The sequence below is a fragment of the Empidonax traillii genome, unplaced genomic scaffold, assembly GCF_003031625.1.
Source record: "Empidonax traillii isolate 1590-97213 ecotype Southwest subspecies unplaced genomic scaffold, ASM303162v1 scaffold388:size1278207, whole genome shotgun sequence".
Taxonomy (NCBI): domain Eukaryota; kingdom Metazoa; phylum Chordata; class Aves; order Passeriformes; family Tyrannidae; genus Empidonax; species Empidonax traillii.
Genome location: NW_020955581.1, coordinates 617,834 through 644,223, shown reverse-complemented (window position 1 = coordinate 644,223; position 26,390 = coordinate 617,834). Strand labels below are relative to the sequence as shown.

Sequence of the window (26,390 nt, the reverse complement as noted above, 5' to 3'; positions counted from 1 at the left end):
TACTGTCGCTCGCGCATCCTCCGCCGCTCAGAGCAGGGGAATGAATAAAACAGGAATTTGGGAGGAAAACTACCAATAAAGTAAAAATAGACTTCATTAAAATCAAATGTGTCATGCGGCGATATAATACGTCACTGTCAAAGTTAATTAAATATGGGCTTCAGTATAAGGTAACTTGCTGTGCTAAAGCCTCCAAATATTAAGAAAATTATTTACCTAGTCCATGGTAAGAAAACCTTGCTGTTCTTAATTTTTAACTTTGACTCCATTTGTGCTTTTGAGTGTTTGCTTTATATTTGAAACCTTCTTCAGAAAAACCCCTACATTTTACAGATGTGATTTTGGGTGCTTACTTTTTGGAGAGAAGTCAAAGTTTGGGCTGAAGAGTTGGGTTTCATTTTCTCTATGTATCTTCCATGAAAGTTGCTACGAAATGTGTACTGATAAGGCTTCCGGGTCTAAAAATTATTATGTTGTGCATTTTAACCTCTATGTTTAAAGTTTGAAATGTTGGCATACATAGGAATTTTGTATTTATAAAAACTTCCAGACATTTGGAGCTCTGACTTTTTTCAGTGGTGCTGAGTATTCTTTGCACCAAAACCCTGCACTTTTTTTTATTCAGCTGAAGATAATCTGAAGATAATTAAAGGTAATCAGGTGTTACCTGTTAACTTTTTGGTGACATGTGACTTTTTCCTTTGTTTTGTTTGTTTTTCTTGCCAGGGCCAAGTCTTTTCAGCCTAATTTTCATTTAAACCTTATCTTATATATCTCCAGCTAAAAATCTTTTGCAAATTAGTGCTCTCATTTAAGAACTTCTTTATGAGAATGTGTTCTCTAACAATATTTCACTTCTTCCTTCTTAGGTGGGTGAACCCAAGCCATTAATGATCATGCTACACAGAGAAAATGATACTTTGGGATTCAATATTATAGGAGGACGACCCAATCAGGTAATGAGAAAAGTAACTGTAGGTGATTTTGACCATACTTTGTTTTATTATATACACTGTGAGTAATTAGAGTTACTTTTGATGACAATAAGTATAGAATCAGCTCCAAAGATAGAAGAACTGTATATTATCAAGTGTAGTTGACATCATTTTTTGGAAGACATAATCTTGTGAGAATTGGATTATTCCTATTTTCAGGAAAGGTGTTCACAGTGCTTTTGCTCTAAAACTTTGTATTATCTACATTCAGTTCCCATGTGAGTAATATGTATTCATGCAAACTGTTCAATGAAAATCTCCGGGATTACTTATAAGAGTCACTGTTGCAAGATTAGGCCATTGGAATTTTGTGAAACAGCTTGTTGGTTTGGTGGGGTTTTTTTTCATGTAAAGAAGAAAATTTGTTTGTGTAACTCAGATACTTTGAGCACATGTCCTGCTTTGGCAGGCCTGCTTTCAATTTTTGTATGTGAATTGAAACAGTTTTGATTGATGCTGTATCTTAAATCAATCCAGTCTCATCAGCTGAGGTTTAAAAAGTTCACTGCAAATCATAAAATATGCATAAGGATCACTAACCTCCACCTAGAACATGCACATGAATATGCTAGTTCTTTTTTTCTTTTTCATCTTTCCAAAAGCATTAATCAGGACTATCATTGCATATGAAGGGTAAAGAAACCTGTTAAACTGGAAAATTAGTAGTTGATCAAAAAGGCTTGATAATAGTTATGTACTGATCAGGTTCTTGTTAAGTGGAAGAATTGTAGCCTGCAGCTATTATTGAGAAATGGAGTGGCACCCTGTATATTAGTTTGACAATCTTTTGCTCTAAAGCTATTTTTAGTGGTGCCAAACAGTCTGTTCCCATTAGCCAAAGTCCACTGTAGAATTACGGTTCCTTATGGGTAAATACGAAGACCAGTACTTATCAGATGTTGGTGCATTAAGTCCAAAGCAAGAATTTCTTAGATTTTCTAGAGGAAGGTTGAGACAACAAGTGGCTACAAGTTGATTATATTCATATATTGAGTATACCAGTAATAAAATCCAGACTTCTGTTATTTACATCTATAGGAAAACTTCAGGGAAATGGGAGCATGTGTTCAGTTTACTTGGGATGGTAACTGAGCTGCTTTAAAGTACTTAGATGTTGACAGTGCATACTGTAACAGTTATATATATTACAAAAAGCCTTTTTGAATTAATATTCTGGAAGTTTAAGGAGTAATTGGTAAATATATAAAGGTTTATAGCACTGTTTGTTGAGAGAGCTGCTGACTAGGGAGAAGGAAATGGTCATGGATTTCCCTTAACATTCATATTTGAAGATGGAGAAATTGATGGGGCTGTTAGGCAGGGATGGGTCTCTGGTGTTTTTGAGTCTTCGAAGTTCAATTTAGAAGTTCTTTTCTGTTTTGTACTTATTTTGATAAATGTGAATACCACAGGTGTTTGATTGGCATTTCTCAGATATCAGTATAAGATCTCACTCAGTCTATCTGGAGCCAAAGGATAAGACAGGAAAAAAAAACACTTGAGTTGACTCAGAGTATTGAAAATACAAAATTCTGCTCAAAAACTTAAATACTGGAACAGGAGTTGTTTAAGAACAAGACAGAAAGAGTACATGAAGGTGCTCTGTACATTCAAGGGAAAAGTGCTTTTTGGTGAAGTGTTGGCTCTTGCAGTGGAAGGGCAGAACAGTCATGTCTTTATATTAGTCACTTATGTGGGGATGTGTTCCTTCATCACATGTTGTTTGTGTTTTATAAGTACAATGCAGGTTTTTCCCATTGGAAATCAGGTGACTCTTAGTGACTTGGGGAATGTACTTTCTTTTGGCTGTGTTTCATTTCAGTCCGTAATAGGCTTCCCCAATGTTTACCTTCTACCTGAAGGGAGGAGGAGAGGAAAGGAACAATTCATCACAGGTTTGTCTTTTAGTTTGTCAGAAAGGGACTCGCTCCACATAAGTCTGTTTCTGGGAGGTGGTTCATTATTCTAAGGGAGCAAAGCTGCTTTGCTGGGCCCCTGCTCTGTCCAGTTGGGAGGACTGTTTCCCCTGAGGACACCATGTCAAAGCCAGGCTGGAGGGAGGTGTGTGCTGTAGGCACAACTGCTGCACAGCCTGTAGGCTCTGTGATATGGTGCTGGAGATCAGGGTGCCTTGTGCTGTGTTTGCCTGTCAGTAGTGGTGGGTACCAGCACATGCAACCAGTGGGAACCACTAGCCGTTCTGAAATACCCTTGTTTCTTAACAGGTCATAAATTGCCCTTGAAAAAGCCAGTGAAATTGCTGATGAAAAGAAATACAGCAGGTGTGGGTGAAGGTGCTATAATCTAGCTTTTTGTTTTCTTAAGTTGAAAGCAAACTATGTCCCTCCTTAATTTTCATTAATGGCTATTATGCTTCTTTTATTGGAGTTACATTTCCCACTACTTAAATGGGAAGTCAGTGAAGGTCTGCTTATTCATCATTTCAAAATATTGTGGGAACTGTTAATATGTTTCACTTTTACTTCTGACCTGACACCTATGAGTCGCTGTGACAAGGGGGGCAAGAAAAGGAGTTTATGAAGTCAATCTTGACTAACGTTGTATTGAACAAATGTTTGTTGACCTGAAAGCTACCTGAGTTGAGTCTCCATAGGACTGTTGCCACATATGCAAAGTACCTATTAAAATATTTTGCCCAGGAGCGTATAGGACCTAGACCTTATAACCTGTCCACATATGAACTGTGCCGTTGGTCAGGGATTCAACCAGTCACAGAAGGAAAATAAAAATCATATAAACTGCTATCTAAAGCATGAATGAACTGGGAAAAGATGTTTCATTTATTGCATTCTAGGTTATATAATAGTTAAATAACTATTTAAAATTACTTTTAACTATCATTTGGTGAAATAAACTAATTTCAGTATGTACAACATCAGTTATATTGTTTCAACTGTGGTAAATAGCTTGTCTTTTTTAAATTTGACCTTATATGAGTTGTACTTTGGTGATGTCTAGAGATCAACTGGAAATGGGCTCTTTTTTTGTCCATAGCTGATCTGTATGGATTTCATAGTTGAGCAAGTTCTCAGTCTCCCATGTGAATAGGATTTATGAGGTTAACCAGTTCCAACTAAATCCTATCACTGTTACATGCCAACTGACTAATGCAGTTTTCCTCCTTGGAACTTTATTTACAAATGCAGTAAGAAAGTTTGTAAGCAGCAGTACAGCAGGAGCCCTATCCCTCCTGAGAGAAACACTTGTGCTTCCATTTTTGAGTATCTTCCCCTGTGCCTTTATGTGCTAGACATTGGCTTCTGTAAAGTTTGAAGTTTGCTTTAAGTATTTTAGCAGGGATCGGATTACCACTGCACCCTGTGTCTCATTTAGACTAAAATAACCGGAAGTAAATGGATAATCTTATAAAAATTGCTGAAATAGTTCATTAATTCTGTCCTGTTTATTAATGACTACTTTGTGTTAAGCAAGTTGAAAAAAAAATCCCAAGAAGCTTAATCCTTAGCTGGAAAAGTGAGGTGGATTTATATTTTTCATTGTTGCTGATTGCAGTACCATCTCATTTCTTGCACTAATGTGGCCATTTTTGCAACTTCCCTATTGCCTGGTACAGAACAATCGGGAGGAATCTGCTCAGGGAATTTATGTGTCAAAGATTTTGGAAAATGGACCTGCAGACAAAGCAGAAGGCTTGCAAATTCATGACAAGATTATTGAGGTAAGAAAAAAACCCCACACCAGTGGATTAGTCTGTCATATTATCAGATTAATAAAGGATTTGATGGTTTTTACACTAAGTATGTTGTAATTTTCCTCTTTTGCTCTGTCTGAGCATGATTCTTGTACACTGAAGTGCTTGAAAATTTCTTAGAATTGAAGACACAAGATAGATTTTTTCCAACAAGAAATAAATCTATTGTTATTGGTTTTGAGATTAAGCTGATCTAAGCAAAACAAAAGGTGTTGACACTTAAGTAGCAAGCAGGAGAGGCATTTTGAATTTCTTTTCACTAAGTTGAGAAAGAAGGCAAGCAAATGACTGGAAATTCACAGGTTTAGTGGAACTGATTTTGTCCCATGTAAGGAGTATTACTGTCGTGACTCTGGGACATGGCATAGAAGCAACGCTGGAGAGCATTGCTGTGAAACTTCTTAAGCCATTAGAAGAATTAGAATATTTTCTGCTGTATGATCAGGAGATCTCTTGTTCTCAGTCAGAGGAATAGGTTGCTATCTAGCCTGCATGTGTAACTGTAACTAGGCCTGTGAGAAGACTCAAGGGAACAGTTTTAAACAATGACTGAAACAGGCTCCTTAGGGTGCTGTCAAAACGGCATTTCACATTACAGCTCTGATGCAACTCTGAGTGACAGCACATACCAGTGCTGCTTGGTTTGTTTAGGCTACATCATTCCAACCTTGGGAGTTTAGGGGAGGCTTACAGGTATGATGTGAACTTGCCAGTTGAACAGGTTTTTGAAAAAAGACACATGAACCAAGTGGATTGCAAGACAAATGCAGAGAGCTGCAGCTGCTTTTGTGTGTTATATAGCTGTTAAGAACTAGAAAGATAAGCTAAGACTGTTTGAATGCTGGTATTATGCTAAATGCTGGGAGCCTATGAAACCAAATTTAATATGTTTTCTTGGAAAAATAAAGCTTATGCTCTTAGCTGGAAGATACATACATCTCTAGTAGAAACCAAGTGGGCTGAGCAGAACTGAACTTGCAGCATAACTCTTATCTCCCCAAGGTATTCAAAAGCTTTCACCTCTGGTTTGGTTGGGTTTTTTTGTTTGTTTGTTTTTTGGTTTTGTTTTTTTGTTTGTTTGTTTGTTTTGGTAACAGCAGCCTTATGGTGATAAAATCTATTTTCTTCTGACATTACTATTTCACTTAGCACATTAGTTTGGGGTTTTTTTTACAGACTGATCAGCTATATAGTTTCATACATTTGCTCAACACTTCCTACCTTATTTTATTGTTCTTTTATGGTGACTTGATTTTTAAGTCAAAATTGAGTGGTTTTGGAGAAAGGAAGAACAAAGTCACAAACCAGCATTTATTAAGCATGAGGTCAAATGCCACCATAACCAATTCTTGATTTTTATCTGTTGAAAAATTCTGGCTGCATAAAATCACACTGAAACAGATTTCAGTCCTATGTGAAACTATAGGTCCAATCTAGTATAAGTATTCATAGAGATCTGAATGGAGCACCCTTTTTGCCATATTAATATGCAACAGCTTTGTATATAATGTTTTGTATTCAGACAAACATTTAAGTGTTTAGGGTTAGGCCAAATACTTCACTAAATGTTTCAGTGTTTCAAAATTTCTTGGACCAAAATAAAAAGAGGAGGAGAAATAATAACATTAAGACTTTCTAAATGAAATTCAAAAAAGTAATTATTCCTCCATGCTAGATATAGGAAGCATCTGGAGTCAGAACATTGAATTTTTCATTCCCCATGCATAGCTAGCAATGTCTTCTTGCAGTAGGATGCCCTGAGAGCACTGCTGTGTTTGGTTGTGAAAGATCAATATGAAAGCTTTTACTGTGAAAAAATAATCTGTATGTTGTAGCTGTTCCAAAAATGTTGACAGATTTATGGAATATGATTTTTGGTGAGAAGTTGATAGCAAGTGGGACATTATTATTGCTTACTTTTCACTTATTTGGTGATCTGATATAATGGGTGTTATTTTATGAGACCATTCTTCAATAATCAAGAGCAGAAGCAAGTGACATTGTTCAAAGAAGATTTAATAGCTTAAGTCATTTGTTTGAGAGTGTGATGGACAGGGTGTTTCTAGCAATGTGTATCTTCTGGGATAATGAATAGAACTATCCCATTAAATCAGGAACAAATCTCATCTCAAGGCATGTTGCTAAATAAGAAGGTAATTTGTTTCAGTGGTTTATCACATGTTTAACAATTATTAACTGCATGTGGTTGACTACAGTGAGTTGTGCACATTTCAGATGACCATCTTGTGGGTAACCTAGTGCAGCAAATGGATTTCACAGTCATATGGCATTGGCAGCTGGAATTGTGAGCCAAGGCTGGCAGACATGAGGAGTGTTGCCTTTTACATTATATATGTCATTATGTATGGCAGCAACATGGCCAAATAATTGTTACAGTATTTGGAAGGGTGCCAGTGAGAGAAATCAGATTTATTTCTTAAAGGTATTTAAGTGTAAAAGCACCACACAAATGATTTGAGTTACTGGAGGGTTTTGAGATCAATGTGCCTAGGCCATAGAGCCTCTGACACATTTGAAAAAGGTAGGTGTTTATTTGGGCTTTACTCTCAGGTGAGCATATTTCGTGCTTGAGGACCTGAAAGCTGAAACAAATGCCTGTGAGTTGGCAGGGTTGGTGGTAGGTGAGAGTGACAGGGTGAGGTGAAGTGTGACAGCCCCAGCTACCCTGTGTCAAGGGGCTGCAGCTCTTCACAGGGCATGGTCACAGGACCCTCACTGATAATTTTCACTGTTCTACTGAAGAACAGCATTACCCTCTTTATTCAAAGTGAACTCCTCTGTGAAAAAATTGTTTGTGCAGTGTAAAGCTGCCCTGGAATAGCAGTGTGCACAAACAACACTTTGGTGATACGTACTTCCAGGAATCCTATTACACCTATTGCACCTTGTGTGCAAATAAAAAGGGTTCAGGCTGAAGACAAAATATTCATATGTGGAACTGTAAGTACATCATTGTCTGGGAGGCTCAAGTGTTATTCTGTTCTTTGCACTGCAAGGAAAAGGCTTCTGTTCTTTTACTCTCAAGTGAAATGCCCTTCTGCATTTTAGGCAGTTGATTCTAATTAATTTGATGGCTAGAAGCAGGGATGATGAAGAAGAAGGGAAAGGAAAACATTTTTAGTCTGGGATCTTTGTCTTTGAAAAATGAGATGCATGCACATATATATCGTGACTATGTATATTTTGTTTATGCAGCCTGAGCTCCATTAGTAGATAATAAATAAGACTTCACCCCTTATTCCATGTTTCCCTTTGTTCTTTTCACTTTTTTTTGAGAGTACTTGCACAATGGTTTTCAGGCCCATGTCAGCAAAGCCAGTTTCAATAAAGATGGAGTCTTGAGGCTTATCCTGGCAGAATAACTTACATCTGCTAAGCGCCTACACAGAAACTTTTTTAACTATTGCCAGACTGCTGACTGTGCTGTGTGTCAGCCTCATGGTGTTTTATCTTCTGCGTATTTCTGTCATTACACTCACTATGTTGCTCAAGCAAAATCTTTGATACTAGTCATGTTTATTTGGCTAAGAATCTCCACTGTCAGATTATGTCTGCAGAAGTAGTGAGTTTTAAAATGTCTTGCTGGGATCAGAGCTAGAAGATTTGGGATGACTTTGAACCAAAGCTGCACCAGATGTGGCCAGTAAGATCTGTGTGGTAGCTAAGGAAACTTAATATAGCTAATTTTAGTGGTGTGGATTTCAGTGTATCTAAATATGCACAAAGTAGCCTTAGCTATATTCTTTAAATCTGTAACAAATTCATGATGTTATGTTGCAGGTAACCAGTTTTGGCACCTGCAATCATTAGACAACTCGTAATTAATCTGAAATATCCCTGGCATAATAAATTAGTTATGCCATAGGCTTAGAAATGCCCATAGCATCTTTTCACCTTTCCCTCATTTGTTAAAATGTAGGTTTTTGGACAACTGAAGTCTTTCATCTGTCTGAAGAAAATTTTTAAAATCAAGTGAGACCAGGTGTATGCATAACTTCAGTTGAATAGGAGCTACTACCCCCAGCGACCTTTTTTACTTAACAGAAAGCTGTCTGCCCTGCCCAGGTGGTCTGTGCCTTGCCTGCAAAGGATTTTGAGCTTACCTATCCAGGTAACTGCCCTTGTTACTAAAGCAGAGGCTCTCCTGTGTTAGACCAGCATCTGCCCATCCTCTTCAAATGGAGTTTGGTGCCAGCAGGTGTATTGAGAGTCAGGATTATCCAGTGATAATCAGTGGTGAAACAGATACTAATTCCAGGGAGCTGGATCTGGAATACTGGTCATGCCCTTTTCCAGGTAAGCGCTTGTGACAAAACATTAGAATTTCCCTCTTTCTTGCACAGTCTTGGGTCTTATGTGAAATTTCCTTTAATGATACTTGCATTTCTGGCTTCCTTAGATATGAAAGATGGGGTTCCCTGACTGAATAAATACCAGTAGTAGTGATTTTCCTCCTCCTGATATTTATTCTAGCTGCTGCATTATCTAAAAGGTGTTTTTGGCTGCTGGTACCCACATTGGCCATGCAGGCTGGGTCTCACCTAGGTGAAGGAACTCGGTGTTCAAGGTACTGTCTGTTTTGGAAGTTGACATCTCACTGTAGTTATCCTGTGATTCTGAATTTTGTATTTCATTGCTTGAGTTCACAGATATCAGTAGCCTAAATTTGACTGGACTTGCTATAGGTCTTTAGAGGTGCCTGGGTTCCTCTCTATTCACTGAACAGAAATGCAAATGTTATGTTTAGAAAAACAGGTTAGGTTCCTTCCAAAAAGCAGTTAAAATTCCAGCAATTCAGTGTTTTTAAAAGAAAACATGAGGCTTTTGTTTTTATGTGACCTAGAATTTTTGTATTTTTTGTGGTATGTTAGCGGATGGACTTCTGAGGTAATTACATTTCCATATATAATGTTTTTTTGCAAATCTTACTAAGACTTCACAAAATACTTCCTGTCCGAAGAACAGGAAGAACTAAAACAAAATTATATGTAAGTGGTGAAGTGGGTGTTAATAGTGTAATAGCAAATAATGACTTAAGATTTTGTGATCAGAAAACTTGGTATTTGATCCCTTAGTTGACTGAATGGTCTTAATGTTCATAAACAGGCAAAATATTACTTTGATACTTGCAAAATGCAACATTATGAAAAAATTTTAAAATACCCTGACTTCTAAGGGGTGGTTTTTTTTAATCTGAGGTATAAACTGAGAACTTTCTATCTGCTGAGAACTTGCTGTGAATGCAACTCTAGAGAGGCACGAGCCTGTAGGAGTGTTTCCCATCTGTGTTCATCTGGGCATGTTCTCACAGACAAAGCAGGCACGTGTGCAAGTACAATGCTATGTCGTTTTTGTGGAAATATGTATGCTCAGAGTGCTTTTATCTAAAAAAGGGAAGAAATGCCAAACATGTGGTTGGAATATGACAGTAGCTGCATAGAGCAGATGAGGCAGAAGGAGCAGTGTGTGAGCATTTCTGAAACGTGACCCAAGAAAGTGTGCAAAGTGGAAATGGTGAAGATCATCTGTTAAAATGGGTTTTTATGCTGCTTCTACCATGGTGGATCTTTGTCTAGGTGGCTTAGCTTAAGCACGATAGAAGAGGCTTCAGGATCTTGCGTGAACATGAATGTGCATAATATATGTCTCCAACAAGATATTTCTGTTTTACTCTGGTTGTGGGGGATCTCTACAACAGATGGATCACTGTAGGAGCAGAAGGGGAAGAGTGGAATATGCAAGGAAAAACGGGAAACTTCACAATTAAAGAGTACAAAGCACCAACCTTAAGTTTCTGTGGAAGTGCTGTCCAATGCCTGCTCATAAACAGGAAGTGAGGGAGAAATGGAGGGGATGTAGGAATAGGGATCACTGAACTGTGAAATAGGATCAACTGTACACGCTGCCCTGAACTCTGATAGCTAAATAAAGAGGAACAGTACTGGAGCAGAACTGTGATAACTCTACTGTATCTGCAGAACTGGGCAGTAGCCAAATTGGCAATTCAGCAGTGCTGTTAGGTAGAAAGGATTTTGATTATCCTGTGGAAGAGCTGACTGATCTAAGAACCTGCAAGATCCCATAAAGGGTATTGCTTCCATGGGTCACAGATCCCTAGGCACCATGTGAAGGCCTGCTCACACCCATCTCCTTTTACACAGTGTCTGTTCCTACCTGAAGTATAATTTGTTGGAAATTTGGCAAGTTGAAACTCAGCGTCATCCTAGAGGCCCTGTTTGATCTTGACTTTGCTGCAAGTCATCTTTCTCTTCCTTTGCATGAGTTTTTTGGGTTTTGTTGTTTTGGTTGGGGTTTTTTTAAACTTTAAGGTAAACCTTGCAAAACAACAGGACTTTTTAGCATGCTTCCATTTTGCCCAGCAGTGGGAGCAATGCAGTTTTATGTGTAGTTTTATATTAGTAGGTTTGGAGGAAATTTTTTTTCATATGATGCTTTAGATGTGTTCATAAGTACTTTCAGGAATGCGTTAAACAATTTGACTAACATCTATCAAATTCTGCTGCTTTCATCCCTTTCCCAGGAAGAGAAGGGCTAATGCAGGGGAGTGTTTTGTTTAGGAATTTTTCAAATAATTACATACACACATATTTACATGTCAGTGTCTGTTTATGTTAGGGAAGACAAGGTCATAGAAATCTATCTTTATATTTTTACTGGTCTTTTCTCTGGGCATGATCTTCAGTTCAGTCCTGAAGAAAGCATTTTCTCATCTACTTACAGCCAAATCTTCATGACAACTGGGCTGTAGGTGTGATTGTGTACCATTACCTTGGTCTTGGACTATGTCTGTCTTACCACTATAGTGGACTTGATGGTTGCTGTGGAGCTCAGGTACATGGTGAACTACAGAACGTTTGAGAGGACGGAAGACCTTTTCCAATTACTTTCCTTAACCTAGTCAGTCATGTAGTGAATAGAAACATCAGGAGGCACTTCAGGATGTATCAGGGAGAGCTAACCCTTTGAGGCCCATATGAAGGAGGCTAGTGGGAATAATTGATGTTAAGCCCAGCTATGAAAAGCTCTGATAAATTCTGAGACTGTGCTGAGTTTGTGGCTTAGAACTGAAGGATGTGCAAAAAGCCATGCCTCCCATGGCACATGCTTCTGGCACCCCAGAAGCTCTTGGCACTTTCAGAAAGTGAAAAGAGCCTTGTTCAGCCTTTCATGAAGGTTGTTCTTTATTGTGGTTGAGACAATTTCACAGTTAGAGGAGATGACAGCTTACATGTGTTGTGTGAATGCAGTGTTTTATCTTAAAGGGACTGAACTGATTGTTGCAATCCAGGGATATGTGCTCCAAGAGCTTTGATTTCTTCTGCCCTTTTTCTTAATCAGCTAATTATATTTTTAAGGAGTAGCTAATCACTGTTCTCTATAATTGGAGGCTGAATAAAAAAAAAGGCATTAGTACCTGCCAGTGCAGAAATGCCAAAATAAAGTAGTTATTCAAGGCTTTACTTAAAAAATTAATAACCCACTTTTTAAGAAGCTGTGAAATGCAACAGTATGTTGAACAGGAGGATGTTTCTCCTTAGAATTTTGAATAGGAGTAATAAGAAGCATATATATCACTGTACTTTCCAAATGCTTTGAAAATTGAAGTGATAATGTTAAAAAGAAAAGAGCTCCTATTTGGGATCTTCTCTCCAAAATGCAAAATTCTGCTGCACTTAAAACCATACTGTAATGGAAAAACTGATTTTCAAATTGGCAAGAACAGATGTGGTCTCTTCAAACCGCCATCAAACACTATGCTAAGTAAAATCAAATACACTAAGCAAAGTACATATATTACTAATACACAGACATTTTAGTAAATATATGCCTTGTTTGGAATTGCAAATCTAATGTAAATTTACGACTGTATATGTTGACACAACTTGACTGAATCACTGCTGCCACAGGAAAGGAACACAGAATGACTCAACACTGTTTTTTGGCTGCTGTTTTATTTATGTAGTAAGCTTATATGTGTTATTTACAGGATATGATTTACATATTTTTTTCTTTGAGAAAAATATTTGTCTTTCAAGTAGCAAGACTGGGAAATAGGAAGGGGGGAGGGAAAAATTAAAGGAAAAAAATTAATTCAGAATTGTTGACATTCTGCTGGTTTCTATTTGGTTTTTAAATATGGAAACCTGTATTCCAAAAACCTATCAAGTTATTTAACATCTTTAAAATTGGGTAAATTATGAATTTCTGTGTCTAGAAGTAGTCACCTAATGTGGGAGAAATTCTGAAAAGGGTTGATGTAGAGTATGAGGTTTTTTCACTTTATGTGTCTTCACCATTTGGAGCATCCAGCGACCCCATGGTTCAGGGCTTGCTCATCTGTTTCTGAGTACAGTCTTTCAATCTTGCATTTGTTTCTTTAAGCGTGCTGATCAAGCGGATAAATATCTGCAGTCCTTCCAGCAGCTTGCGGAAAGAAAGCATGCTATTTTAAATGGAAGGGATTTACTGTCTTGAATGAATTAAAACATCTTGATCCCTACACTTCTCTGTTACAGTCTCATTGATTTGGGCTAGTCTTTGGCACACAGCAAATGTGGGGCCATATGGTCTTCCTGCTGTCAGCAAGCTTTTTCAGCACATACCCCAGCCTTCTCTGAATGGTAGCTGCTACTGTGACCTGAAAAATAAATGTTCCAGGAGCTTTCAGGTTGTTTTGCCCTTGAATGGATTAATTGCATTTTTTGAGTGGGTCAGCATCCAGCATCTGGACCAGAAATCTGAGTCCTTCACTTCCCCTGAAGTGCTCAGAGCCCCAAATAAGATGCCTCATGCTAGTGCCAGATGTAGAGCAGCACTTTCTGACTTTCACTTTGTGTCCCTTGCATCTTGTTTTCTTAATGTCTCCATGAAATCTCCAAGTGCTCAGCACAACTTGTTTTTAGCATGCTCTAAACATGTGGTTAAATGGAAAACTGACTTCTGAGAAGTTTTTAAACAGAAACTTACTTTCTAGTGACCAAGGAAATGGTGTTAAAAGCCATAATGCACTTGCTAAGACATCTTATAATTTTTTTCCCTTTTTTTTTTTTTTTTGAGTGGCAGACATGCTTATGAGAATATTTTCCAAAAATGCAGAAATTCTTTTTTTCAACTATTCAAAATACTTTAAAATTTATTTTTAAGTAAGTGTTTTTAATGATTTTTCTTATTTTTCATTTATATTTCAAAATGGAGGAGGAAGAGTGTGAGGAACTAGGAGGAACTGTAAGAAAGTAAAATGAACTCCTAGAATTTCTCATTAAGTAAATGTAGACCATTGTTTGCAGCCTTCTTTTCTGAATCATTTGAGTACTGTACCCTTGTACTAAGTGTGTGGAATTTTTGGTATTTTTTCCTTCCTCCCTGCTATGAAGTAATGGAAATCTAAAGAATCAGTATTTATCACTTAATCCAGAAGTTTTATCATTTAATTAGCACAAACCATGAACAATATTTTTAAGATTAAAGAACACAGTGACATTTCAGAACACACTGCAGAGAGTGAACTGTTCAGACAGTGCTGTTAATGTCTTAGCAGAACAGTTTAAAAGGGAAGTTTTCATCTGATTGTTGAAACTTGTGTCTTCCGTTAGTCACAGCCCTGCCATCCATAACAGCTGTTCTGCTGATGGCATTGACAAGTACTTTGGTGAGTTTCAGTACAAGATAAAGAATTGTGCATGTACATTATTGACTTCTTGCTTTGCATTTGTCCCTCTGTTTTTATATCCTTTAAAATCAAAAGATAGCCCCTCGTGCTTTCTTAACCAGAGTCACTTACTGTATAAGTACCCTGTTGTCTCAGAGTTCTTATTGTGTGGCTGTTCTGCTTTGAACCATTAAAGATCTGTTCTGGGAGAAGCCTGAACTCTACAATCCATTTGCCAAGTTTTACCTTTGGTTCAACAGCTTAGAGGTGAATGAGCCCTGGAGGCTAATGGAGTGGATAGAGAATTGTGTGCTGGACGACCACAAAACAGTGGAGTCAAATTATAAATTGCAAGCACTACCATCAGTGTTACTTTTTTTCTAATGTTGAGTTGAGTTTTCCCTGAATTCATGTATTGCACATTTTATTAACTAGTGACTAGCCAAACCATGATGAATCCATGTAACCAAGTAGAAGAACAATAATAAGTAATGTTCACCAGCCTGTGCCAAGCTATCTGCTTCGTGTTTACTTTTCTGACTACTGATCATGTATTCAACAGTGTACAAAGCCCTGAAAAAAGAAATACCAATCTAAAAATAGTGTTAGAGAACCTAGAGCACACAGGATGCTTGAGATTCATATTGCCTACTGATAAAGATCTTAAAATCTCATTCTCCAAATACTGAAAATTAGTTAGGCACCTATTTTTTAGCAAAGATGATTAATTCAGCCTGAAATATTTAACTTAGTGACATTTGAGTCATTAATCTCTATATCTTTAGGATTGGAATAAAGTAAACTCAAGTGTTGGACTGCTGTCTGTATCCCCTGTGAGAGCAGTCAGTGTACTACTGGTTCAGCTGACTCTGCTGTAGTGGAAAAAATGAACCGCTATGTTGGCTGAAAGTACTTCCTAGATCTCAGCTTTGAATGCTCTCTGTACTTCTTTAGAAGTCAGCTAACTCTGATTTTGGCAGTTTGTGGAGGAATCTGAGTAGCTGTTTGTGGAGCCTTAGCGAGTAAAGATGCAGATGTGTGTATGAAATGGTACAAAGCACCAGCCACCCAAAGCAGTGGAGCAATGCTTCATTTTTCAGCAGTCTTCAGAGAGATGGAGTTTGTTCAGAGAAATGGACCGTGCCAAGATTGAGAGAGTAGTGATGTTCTTTTGGCAAGAGAACGATACAAATTCTCTCATTGCTCAAAGTAAGAAATTCTTATCTGCACTTCTGCTGCTTTTGAGTTTAGTATTTTGTTCAGAGACCTAAATTACACAATGGAAGAAAGACAGTGTCTTCTGTCAAACAGCTGTAAAATGTGGGCAGGCTCTTGGGCAAAAGGTGTTTTCATTAAATTTGTCATAGAAAGATTTATTAGATATCTTTAATGAAAATATCTTTTTCATTTTTTTTGTTTTTTGTTTGTTTGTTTGTTTGTTTGTTTAAACCATGAGAAATTAAGTGATGAGGGTGTTGCCTCCTGCAAAATATGCTTTTTTTGCTCTTAGTCATCTTTATTGATATGTGTACGAGTTTATTCTAGGATTTCCTGGTTAGGTGTTTCTACTCAATTTCAACAAGCATATTTGAGCATTGAATGAGCATATCAGGTTTTAGGATGCACACATGTAAGATACATTGATTTTGGGGATGCTTCTGTTGGGAGGCATTAAAAGCTGCAGTTGGAAGGGTATGTTGGCTGTAGAAGTACCTTGGAGGCATTTGGGGACTACAGAGAAAACAGGGAAGACTTGGAGCAAAAGCAGAAACACCAGTGTAAAGTATAAGCATGAATTAACAATCTAAAAATGAGTCAGAATAAAAGAAAATTACAAATATTTAATGTTCAGTATGGATTTCTTAAAGTATGTTTTAGCGGAAGGATGTGTAACATTTTATTTCATATGGTTAAGATATTATTGGGCTGGGAGGTAAGGCAGTAAGGGATAGTATAAAAGGAACAGCTGAAGTTTTATCTATTAATTGGATTTTTCCAGGTGTTTTTTTTTTTTTTTTTTTTTTTTTTTTTTTTTTTTTTTTTTTTTTTTTTTTTTTTTTTTTTTTTTTTTTTTTTTTTTTTTTTTTTTTTTTTTTTTTTTTTTTTTTTTTTTTTTTTTTTTTTTTTTTTTTTTTTTTTTTTTTTTTTTTTTTTTTTTTTTTTAAACATGGTTTTTCAGCTCTGCATTCTGGATATTACTTAATTTTTCCTTGCAACAATTTTCCAACTTCATCTATTATATGACCATAAAACTGTGCTTTTCAGATGGAACTTAAATTTTATTTTTACAATTTGTGAGCTGTGCTTTTTTGTGTTCAGAAGGCAGTACCATCGTTTCCCAAACTACTGTTTTACTTGTGAAGATTTGGAAGTGATTAAGCTATAAAAGCTGCTGCGACTGAGAAACTGAAATAGAATAGGCTGTTTTTAGTTGGAGGAGACCTACTCTGATTGTGTACTCCAAATGGTGTCTTCCCTCTTTCCTGGTTACCATCCTCCCTTCTTCTCCATTTTGTCCAGTTTAGGAAAGCCTGGGAGCTGTGCTGTGTGCTGGTGTGGCAGATCACAGCACTGGCACCTTACACTGCCCTGTTTATGTGACTGAGTTTTGTGTCTGCAGTGAAGTGACAAGACCTCTGCCTTTCAGAAGCTACTGCCTGAGCAGACAGTTTGATACTGAATGTAAATACAGTGCCTGTAGGTGTTCACAGGTGGTATGTGGATCTGTGTGATGTGTTCTGCATTTGTAAATGGCTTCTCTGAAGCAGCAGCTGTTGATTAGGCCGAGTAGTAGTATCGACAAACCTTAAGTGGATGCTCAAGCAATCTAAACTAGTCTTAATATGCCTTCTTGAAAGTAAGAAGGGAATCTCTGAAGATCTGTGTCTGACTACTGGGAGCTGCACACAGAAAAGCAAGTTGGTTCCAGGGCTATGCCAAGCCCATTTACAGAAGGTGCATGTATTCTCCTGAGGTTACTGGTCTTTGAAGAGTTTTCTGGAGAGTCTGTGTAAATTTTGATGTTGTGGACTTGCACAGAAGGGCAAACTACAGTGAAGTCAGCTGCAAGTGTGCATCTTGACATGAATCAGATACATTTTAACATTTATTTAAAATATTTCAATTTCTATGCCCATAATGATGTGTGAATATACAACAAATAGATATTTAGATGTATATGTGCGTACATATTTTTTCAGAATCACCTGTGAACTGATTAATTTGGCATAAATGTTTGCATTTACTTTTAAAGATTAAAAAAAAAAAAGTTTCCAAGCAATTTGCATAATAGGTCAAATATTTGTTCTGTGCTTTTGTTAATTTTATTTTTTTTTTCAAAAAGAGCAGTCAGTTCTTTTATTTTTATCTCAAGTAATGTCATTCTGTTAAACACAAATGTTCTGTACTAATTGAAAACCATGAACAAATATAAATAATAGACCTGTGTGTTGATTCTTTTTTACTTCATACTTTTATATGAAACCTTATTGTAGAAAATATTTCTTACTTGATTTTGAGGATAAAGAAAATGGTTTCAGTATTTCTCTGTAAAATCCCCCTGAAAATATTTTGAAAACTTTGCTTCCTTCTTGCACATCTGTAATCACTTCTGTTTTTCACGGAATGCCCAGATCACTGCGTGTTAATGGCAGTTAGTTGAGCTAAAGAAATATTGTCACTTTTATTGTATTTCCCTTCATCTCCTAGAAACTAACCCTATTTTTTCACTACCCCTGCATCTGGCATTTTTTCTCATGTTCTTGGTGTGGAAGCATTCAGCTCTGATTTGGTGGCCACAGTCATCTGAAAGTAACCATTCTTATCTGTTCTTATTTTTTATGTATTTATTTGCCGCTGTTTGATAAGACTTTTAGAGAAGGCTTTAAAAGTCAAGGGCTGGGTGACTGAAACCATGAGCTGCTCTCAGTAAGGTCAGTAAGAAGAGGCATGCTCCTGATGTGAAGAACAGAGCAGGAGATGGTAGCTAGGACTGTGCAGCAGAGTTTGGAGGAGAGCAGGCATTCTTGTCTTATCAGCACCTTTTATGTAGTTAATTAATGAGTATAATTCTTGACATCATCTTATCTTCTGTGAGCTTAAGACTTTGTTTCGCTTAGTTCCTGATAATTTTTGAGTCATACTGTTCGTATAGAGACATGTGTTGTGTGGCAGCTGTGAGAACCAAAAGATGATTGCTCTGGTCTCTCATGCTCTGGTGTGGACTATGGCTCACCTGCTAAATCTACTCAGGGAAATGCTGAAACTGCTTGGGAGGTAGTGCTATAACTTATACCTTCCTACAACTTAACTACTGATTAAGTATTGCTGATCTTTGTGTCAGATCAGAGCTTTCACTCCATGTGTTTTGTTTTTAAAGAATACAGACAGTTTTCAGAAGCAAGATCTACAGGCCATGGTGCATGACTAATTCATCAAGATTGTGACCTGCCCACAATGCAAAGCTGTCTCCCTACCTCCTCTTTTCTGATTTACTTTATTCAATAATGTTAGCTGTCGGTGATGTTTAATTAGTTTAATTACTGTTGTTGATCCTGTCAGGAAATATCCTTGCACTGATGCAGGTGTTTCTAGTCCAGCTGTTTAATATTGGCTCATGGTTGATTATAAATTTGAAAATATTATAAGAGCATGGGAAATCCAGATAATAACACTTAATAATAGTTTTAATGTTTAATCAAGCTGAGCATTTTCATTTACATATATTTCCTGAAAAGCTAATGTAGGCAAGCACTGACTGACAATGGCAAGGGTTAGTTTCAGGTGCTAGGGGTCCTTTGAAAATTAGGAAACAACTGACTTCTCTGAGTGTGGCCATCCAAAAATCTGAAAAGCAAAGCTCTGCTGTTTAGTCATTCAGTGAATAAAATTTGTTCCTGAATAAGAAATGGGTTAATGAATGTGTTTTAATCAAAAGGACGTTTTGGAGAGCAAGGTGGGAGAACTAATGCTGATGAGGCAAGATGTCAGCTGCCTTCCCTCAAGCTCCAATAGCCTGCCATGTCAGAGCCCTTAGCTGGGTTTTTGGGGCCAGGACCTGCAGCATTTAACCTACATGGTTCGTCTGCAATTAGTCCTCATTTACATGTTGTTGTGCAATATAGAAGAGTCCTACTGATCAGCTGCTCCTGGAAGGTGTTGTCAGTTGTTGGGACTATGCCATTTATGCCATCTTTAAATACTAGCTCTCATTTTTCAGAGGAAGCCCTGTAGTGCTTATCTCCAGGGCTATGTAGTCAGCTGTTGCCTTCTGCCCTTAGCTTTGCCTGCTTCTCGTCAACCAGGAACCCCAAGTCCTTCTCCTCAGGGCCCTTTCTCTGCTCAGCCTGTACTTGTGCTTGGGATTACCCTGACCCAGGTGTTGAATTTCATGAAGTTTGCACAGGCCCACCTCTCAAACCTATGAAGGTCCCTCTGGATGGCATCCCTTCCCTCCAGTGTGTTAGCTGCACCATACAGGTTGCTGTCATCAGCAAACTTGCTGAGGATGCACTCAAGCCATGTCACTGATGGAGACATTAAACAGTACTGGTCCCAATACAGACCCTTGAGGGTGTATAATTATAATATTCTGTATATGCATAGAGTATATTATAATATGTGTGTATATGTGTATATATATATATTTACATTTGTGGATCTCTCATGTGAAATCACTGTGGAAACTGTTCAACATAAAACATGGTACTGCTTATTGATTAAATTAATTCTCTGTAAACGAGAACAAGAGTTTTGACATTGATTGTAGCTACTGTGAGACTTCACTCTGTGCTTACTTGTCCTATTTGTTGCTATACCTCTAATCTTCTACAAATACATGCATAACTTTTAAGACCAGATAAGTGTAATAACAGTATTAAGACATGAACAAGCTCAGTATTAAATATTTCCATAAGTTTGCTTTGCAAAAATCAGAACCCCAAGCATCACTGCAAATGATCCGGTAATGATATACTGCCGTAAAGGTAAAAAGATTTAGTTTAAGATGAAGGACAATCACAGGATTGATCTCTTTGCTCCCTTTAGAAGATTGATAGTGAAGTAGAAATTTCTATTCACAGGTAAGCATGTATGCCTGTTTTCCATTTGTAAATAACAATATCTGTTTCTTGCTCCTGTGTATTGGAAGACTGGAAGTGTTGCAGACTCTCCTCAATTTTCATTTGAAGGAAATGTTCTTATAACCTCTACCTTTTCATTTTGGTCTGGTTATCCAGAATTGGAACTAACTGGATTTTAATTAAAATAGTGAAGATTTCTGGAAGTTCAAAAAACCCCACAAACAAACCAAACGACCTCTTCAAAAATTGAATCTGAATACATTATATTTTCACAGTTGTTTCTAAGAAGGTCATTGACCAAACCAGGTCAGAAAAGAGCTGCTATATTTAAAGTAAAGAAACCTAGCAAATAAAAGTGCATAGAAGAATCTCTTCAAATCCACTTTACAGCTCAGAAGGAAAATTAGATGCAATTCTTTATTTTAATGTGATTTTACAAATTTCACTTGTGATTAGTTTATAAAACCTTTCACCTACTGTGATTAAGCCATACCTCTCTATATTAACTAATATAGTGGGAGAAAAGGTTATTATTAAAATACTTGAAAAACAAGATGGTATCAACCTATTACGTGTAGGTACCATTCAGAATGTGTTTGTTGACTTTTATAATTGCAACTTAGTGAAATGATTTACAATGTTGTGAACCATTTAGAAGGCTATTAATGAAACATTGTCTTGCCAAAAATCATATGTCTGAAATTTATTTTTCTTTTTCATAAATGTCATGAAAATAGACAATAGCCTGGAATGAAGCAATAATACAGTGTGGAGCCCGATAGAGTGAATCCTATGTTTGAGAGTAATATGAAAGGTTATTATCCACCCTTTCCTTAATCTATGTCTACTAGAGAGCACAGATAAAACATTGTTGAACTCTCTTCTATCTCTGGAAGAGAGGCAGCCACTCATCAGGATCTTGGCATTTCCTTGTCACAATAAGGATCTTGCAATACAGTAACAAAATATATAGTTTGATGCTTTTGCTTTTGGGCTAACTTTAATTAACTGCACCACATTGCTGGGTCAGAAGTTTGACTGGCTGCATTCTTTTTAAATAAACATTTTAAAAAGCCAAAGATAACACCAAAAAAATCATAATGGTATTGTCTTAATATCTTGATAGATTTTTTGATAATGAAAAAAAAAGAAATACGCTGGAATATTTTACATCTTGTAGCTGTCTATGCTTAGGAATGTGATTTAAGTTCCTAGTTAACATAAAAAAAGCTATTTATTTTTTCTGTTGAAATGCCTTTGATTTCATCCAGATAGGCATGCAGATTGCCTTTATTTCTAATCAGACAGTTCCTATTTCATGACTTAGAAGTACAGATAACCCCTTGTAGTCAGCAGGGAAGCCTAAAACCTTTTTTTCTATTAAAGAGTTTCTCTGCCTTAAATGAAAAAAAGTACTATTTCAGCTAGTACTAATTAAACCTCTGGAATAGTTACTGGTATATTTCAGACTCAAATAATTGCTACTAGAGTTGATATCATCTCATATTGGAATGCATAAAGGTTCTAAAGACACACTAGAAATATTACTTGAAAATTAACTTTCTTGAGGAGGAAAAAAAGACAACCACAACCCCAACTTCCAGCAATTTCCAGACCATTACATTTAAATTGACAGGTGTGACTGTAACCAATCTGAAAGGAGAGTGTAGATTACTCCTGTTTATGTCAGTAGTGATTGAATTTATGTTTTGACATGCAAAATTTAGTCTCTGATGCATGTATTTTAACAAAAAATTTTCTAGCCTTATAGTAAGTAATATGAAATGTTTCCCAGTAATCCTGCAGCTGAATGAAACAGGATGACTGGAGTTTGGTAAGGAAAGCCCAAGGAGAGTTTGGAGTTTGTTTTGCTGTGTATGCAGTATCAGACATTACCTGGAAAGTTACAGCTAGCATTTTGTGTGCCTGTAGTTGAAAATCAGACCTCTGATTTTCTCCACGTCGCTGTCTATATTTCACCTACAGCATTTCTGGAGAAAGGAAGCTGCTGTGAGCACTCCTACCTGACTGGAGACAACTTTGTCATTAATAGAAAGCGCTTTGCAATTTTCTGTCTATAGAATCAGCTTTTGTTGAAGGTGATGGCTGTATTTCTTCTTTTACTTTGCCTTTGAGCAGTGGGTTTAGGGCAGCATTTTTCTAATAGTCTAGAAAGATGAGTTTTCTTCAAACTCAATATTAAACTAGTGCTTCTAGGGAGGGGGAATCACAGTCTTGGAAATTGCCCTCTATAAATAAAACCTAAATAACTTATAAATATAAGGATTAGTCATAGTTGGATCCAGAATTCTAGTTTTGTTAGCACAATAGTATCCAAATCCATTTTTTATCTGCTTTTTTTCCCTGTGGTGCCAAATTATTCCATTACCCCACACTATGTTGCTGTGTTGAGCCATTTAATCTGTTTTGTGGTTGAAGACCTTGAAGTTCTGTACAGAACTATAAAACTTTATCACACAAATGCCAAAGGCTTTGGCTATAATGTAGCTAAAATTTCATTCTCAGATTTTTTTAAAACCATCATGATAAATTACTTAGTACATTTAATTTAATTTGATATAATTGTAAAAAAAAGTAATAGATTAATGGAGTAAAACAGCCTCAAAAGCAGTAAACTACACGGAGTCTCTTCCTGGTAGAAACTGGGAGAGCTTACCAGGGAAGGTCCATTTGCTCTGCACTGACCTTTTTCCATTGGCTCTGAATACTTGTCAGCTGCGTAATGGACCATGAGCTTGATGGTCCTTTGGCTTCAGTCAGTGCAGTTCTTATGGGAGCATTTTGCATTTGGTGAGATTTTGGTCAAATCACACTCATTAGCAGTCAAAGCTGCTGCCCAGGGTGTATCTGCTCAAGAGCCTGACATCCTACTGCGGCAGCCAGGCTTCCTGCCCCAGCTCTGCCTCGACTGTGTGATCATGGTCAAGCCCAAATGCCTGTTTTAGTTTTGTAATCCTATGATAACCTTGAAACAAATGTGTTTTCTGTAGGCCACTGTTTCCAGTGCCAAAGACTTAGTTTTTCCTAGTTAACCTGACAGGATGTGTAGGTGGATGTTTGGTTGTTTTTTTAAATTGACTTAAAAAATATCAAAACATTTTCTCTGTTTGAGTATTACTAAAAGTATTAAAATGTTTTCATGTTCTTTCCTTAGCTGGCATGTTTGATAAAATGGCTTTTTAAGACTTGCTGATGAAGATATCATCTTCTGAGGGTTTTGGTATTGTTCTGTTTGGTTTTGGTTTTGTTTCAATTTGTTTTTCTGGATGAGGTTCCTGTTTTGTGTTGTTTTAGTAGTGTCCAAAACCTATTTCAGACAAATGAGGCACACTGATTTCCTTGAGCTGGGAAGGCTATACACAAATGATACTTTACATTCTGCTATGCCTAATGTGCCAAAATTATTTAATACATAATGGCTCTTAAACTTACTCCTACAAGCTTGACTGAAGATACTGGTATTAAAGTAGTCTGCTTGGTCAATATGTAAGGGAATTTTGTGTGGTGATAACTGGAGAGCGATGAACAGTGACAAAGATCTGGTTTATATATTAAGGCTGATGTTTTACTGATACCATTGGCAAAAATTATAGGAGAAGGGAAAAAGCCAAATGGGCTGCCGTTCTGCATCCCTAGCCACGGTGTAGGATGCACTGCAAAAGTTTGAGGTGGCCAGCGTCTGCACGGGCAATGCGTTTTGCTTGCATAGCCAGCGCCCTTTGACTCAGTTACTGTTGGTGATAGCAAAAAAATGGCACTGATTGGCAATGAGGCTCATGTTACTTAGTGTCTTGAGCAGGAGTATAGTTTATCTTTAAATAAAAAAATCCTGGAAAACAGTTTATAAATTATGCCCTCAGATTAATTGAAAATGTCTTTCTCTGTTCCAAAAGTGTTTATGATGTGGTAATCTCGCAGTTCATGGTTGAAAATGATGTGTATACACTTTAGTGGAATTTGAGTATCAAGATCTGGATGGATGGCAAGATGTCTGTATTACAGAGCTAAGAGCATCAGTGTCTGTACTGGGGTATCTCAGCTGTTATGTCGCTTAATGAATGAAAAGTTAGACTGATGGTAAAGTGCCTAGTATGTAGAAACAGTAAAATATAACTAAGACGAGTGGATGGGTTTAGGGACACATATCCTAGCTCATCAGACTTATTAAGGTGAACATCTCTTAGAGAGCATTACCTTCTGTAGGCCTTTAGAATAGCTCAGTAGCCAAACACATTATCAGATTTATGGTGTTTCCTAAAGTTAGAAATACACATATTTCCATATTTTAAGCAATAATGAATAATATTCTACAGAAGTTAAATAATTCTTTGACTTCCTTTCCCTAAAATATTATTTTGTGATTATATGTTTTTAAAAAGCAGATAACACTTACTATTTGTAACTTTTATAAAGTAAATGTGATTCTGCTTCTATGTATATTGAAACTCAGGCTAAACTCTGCTTGCCTTTAGCTTGGAAGGGACCATTTAAAAAAAAAAAAAAAAAAAAAAGAAGACTCTTGAAAATCTTGATTGGTTCAGGGCTCTATTTTGCAGTTCATAGAATCTACTGAAATCAGAGATGGTTATTTAACCCTATGACAGATGGAGCCAGAATGTCTGTATCATCAAAGAGAGGAAAAATGAAATGTGAGTGAGCCCAGAAGTCAGTAAATACGAGAGTAATTGGAGTGGGCAAGCTGAGAGGGTAAGGAAGGATACATTGCTGTCACTTTTTTTCATCTATCAGCTTTGAAGCCAGCTACTGGTCTGTGTAAGTGACCTCTACAGCCTAAGCTGAAAGAGGTTACAGGGTTAGATAAATGTGCAGTTCTATATAAACCTTTCAGGAACACCTATCTAGAGCATTTTTTATGATGACAAGACAGTTGTGCTTCTTGCAGAGGATGAACTAGATGATCTGAATTTGTCTTTACTTTGGGAGGTATTTATTTTACAGTTTGACCTTGGATGTGAGCTGGAGTTTTCTATATATTTTGAAGATTTCCCCTGGCCTTTGTTAATAAGTGCAGTCATCTAATTAGGAAGAAAAAAGTCCTGATAATATGTATGATATGTGTCCTTCTAGGCAAGGCTGAATGAGATGTGCTGGGAACTGCCTTGTGAATAGTTATTGAAGGCTCTTGTATCATCTATTCAACCTCCCTCTTGTCAGGTATTTGGAAAAGACAGAAAATTCTGAGTCTTTTCATTACATGCATATTAGTACCTATCTGTGAAACCTCCTGGTAGAGTGTATTTCTCTTTCTCTCCTGCTAATTCTGTGGAGCTCAACAACTTCTAATTGTCCTCAGTTAGACTTACTGCAAAAGATAAGTGTAATGAATTTAAAACTCACTGCTGTTGGTCCCCGTGAAATATGTGATACCAGATGATGGAATCTGGAATGGAGTGGGCTTTATTTTCTTTTTCAACTTCTATTGTAGCAGTTTTATACATTATTTATACTGAGAAAAGAAGAGGGAAGGGAGTTGAATACTCAAGTAACCAGGAGTTAAGGAATTGTCAGACTTCTAAGTTTTGTTCATATGGCATATTTTGGCCTTCAGTTATAAAGCTACAGTTGTGGGATTTGGGAGGAAAGGGGTTCTGGTTTGCAGAGTTGAACAGAATATCCTACATTTCAAATTCCTTTGATAAGAGAAGGCTATAGAACTGGATTGCCTTTTTTTTTTTTTTTTTTTTTGATCAGATGATATGTGTTTGTCCCTTGGAATATTTGCTTCTAAGTTTGTACCACATCTTGAGATAGCATAAAATACATCTTGAGAAGCATCTGAAATACAATATTGAACCAAATTACCAAAGCTGGTATTTGATGGTTCACATCTTAACTTGAATTTCCAGTTT

The 26,390-nt window shown here is 36.9% G+C and overlaps 1 protein-coding gene across 2 annotated transcripts in view; it reads left to right on the top strand.

Moving 5' to 3' along the window:
* The window catches only part of PDZRN4 (PDZ domain containing ring finger 4), a 242,520-nt gene that overhangs the window by 2,023 nt on the left and 214,107 nt on the right, over nucleotides 1-26,390 (top strand). For both annotated transcript variants that reach the window (XM_027893442.1, XM_027893441.1), the window contains exons 2-3: nucleotides 870-956; nucleotides 4,591-4,695. In XM_027893442.1, coding sequence (XP_027749243.1) covers nucleotides 870-956; nucleotides 4,591-4,695 — 192 coding nt within the window. The remainder of the gene's footprint in view (nucleotides 1-869; nucleotides 957-4,590; nucleotides 4,696-26,390) is intronic.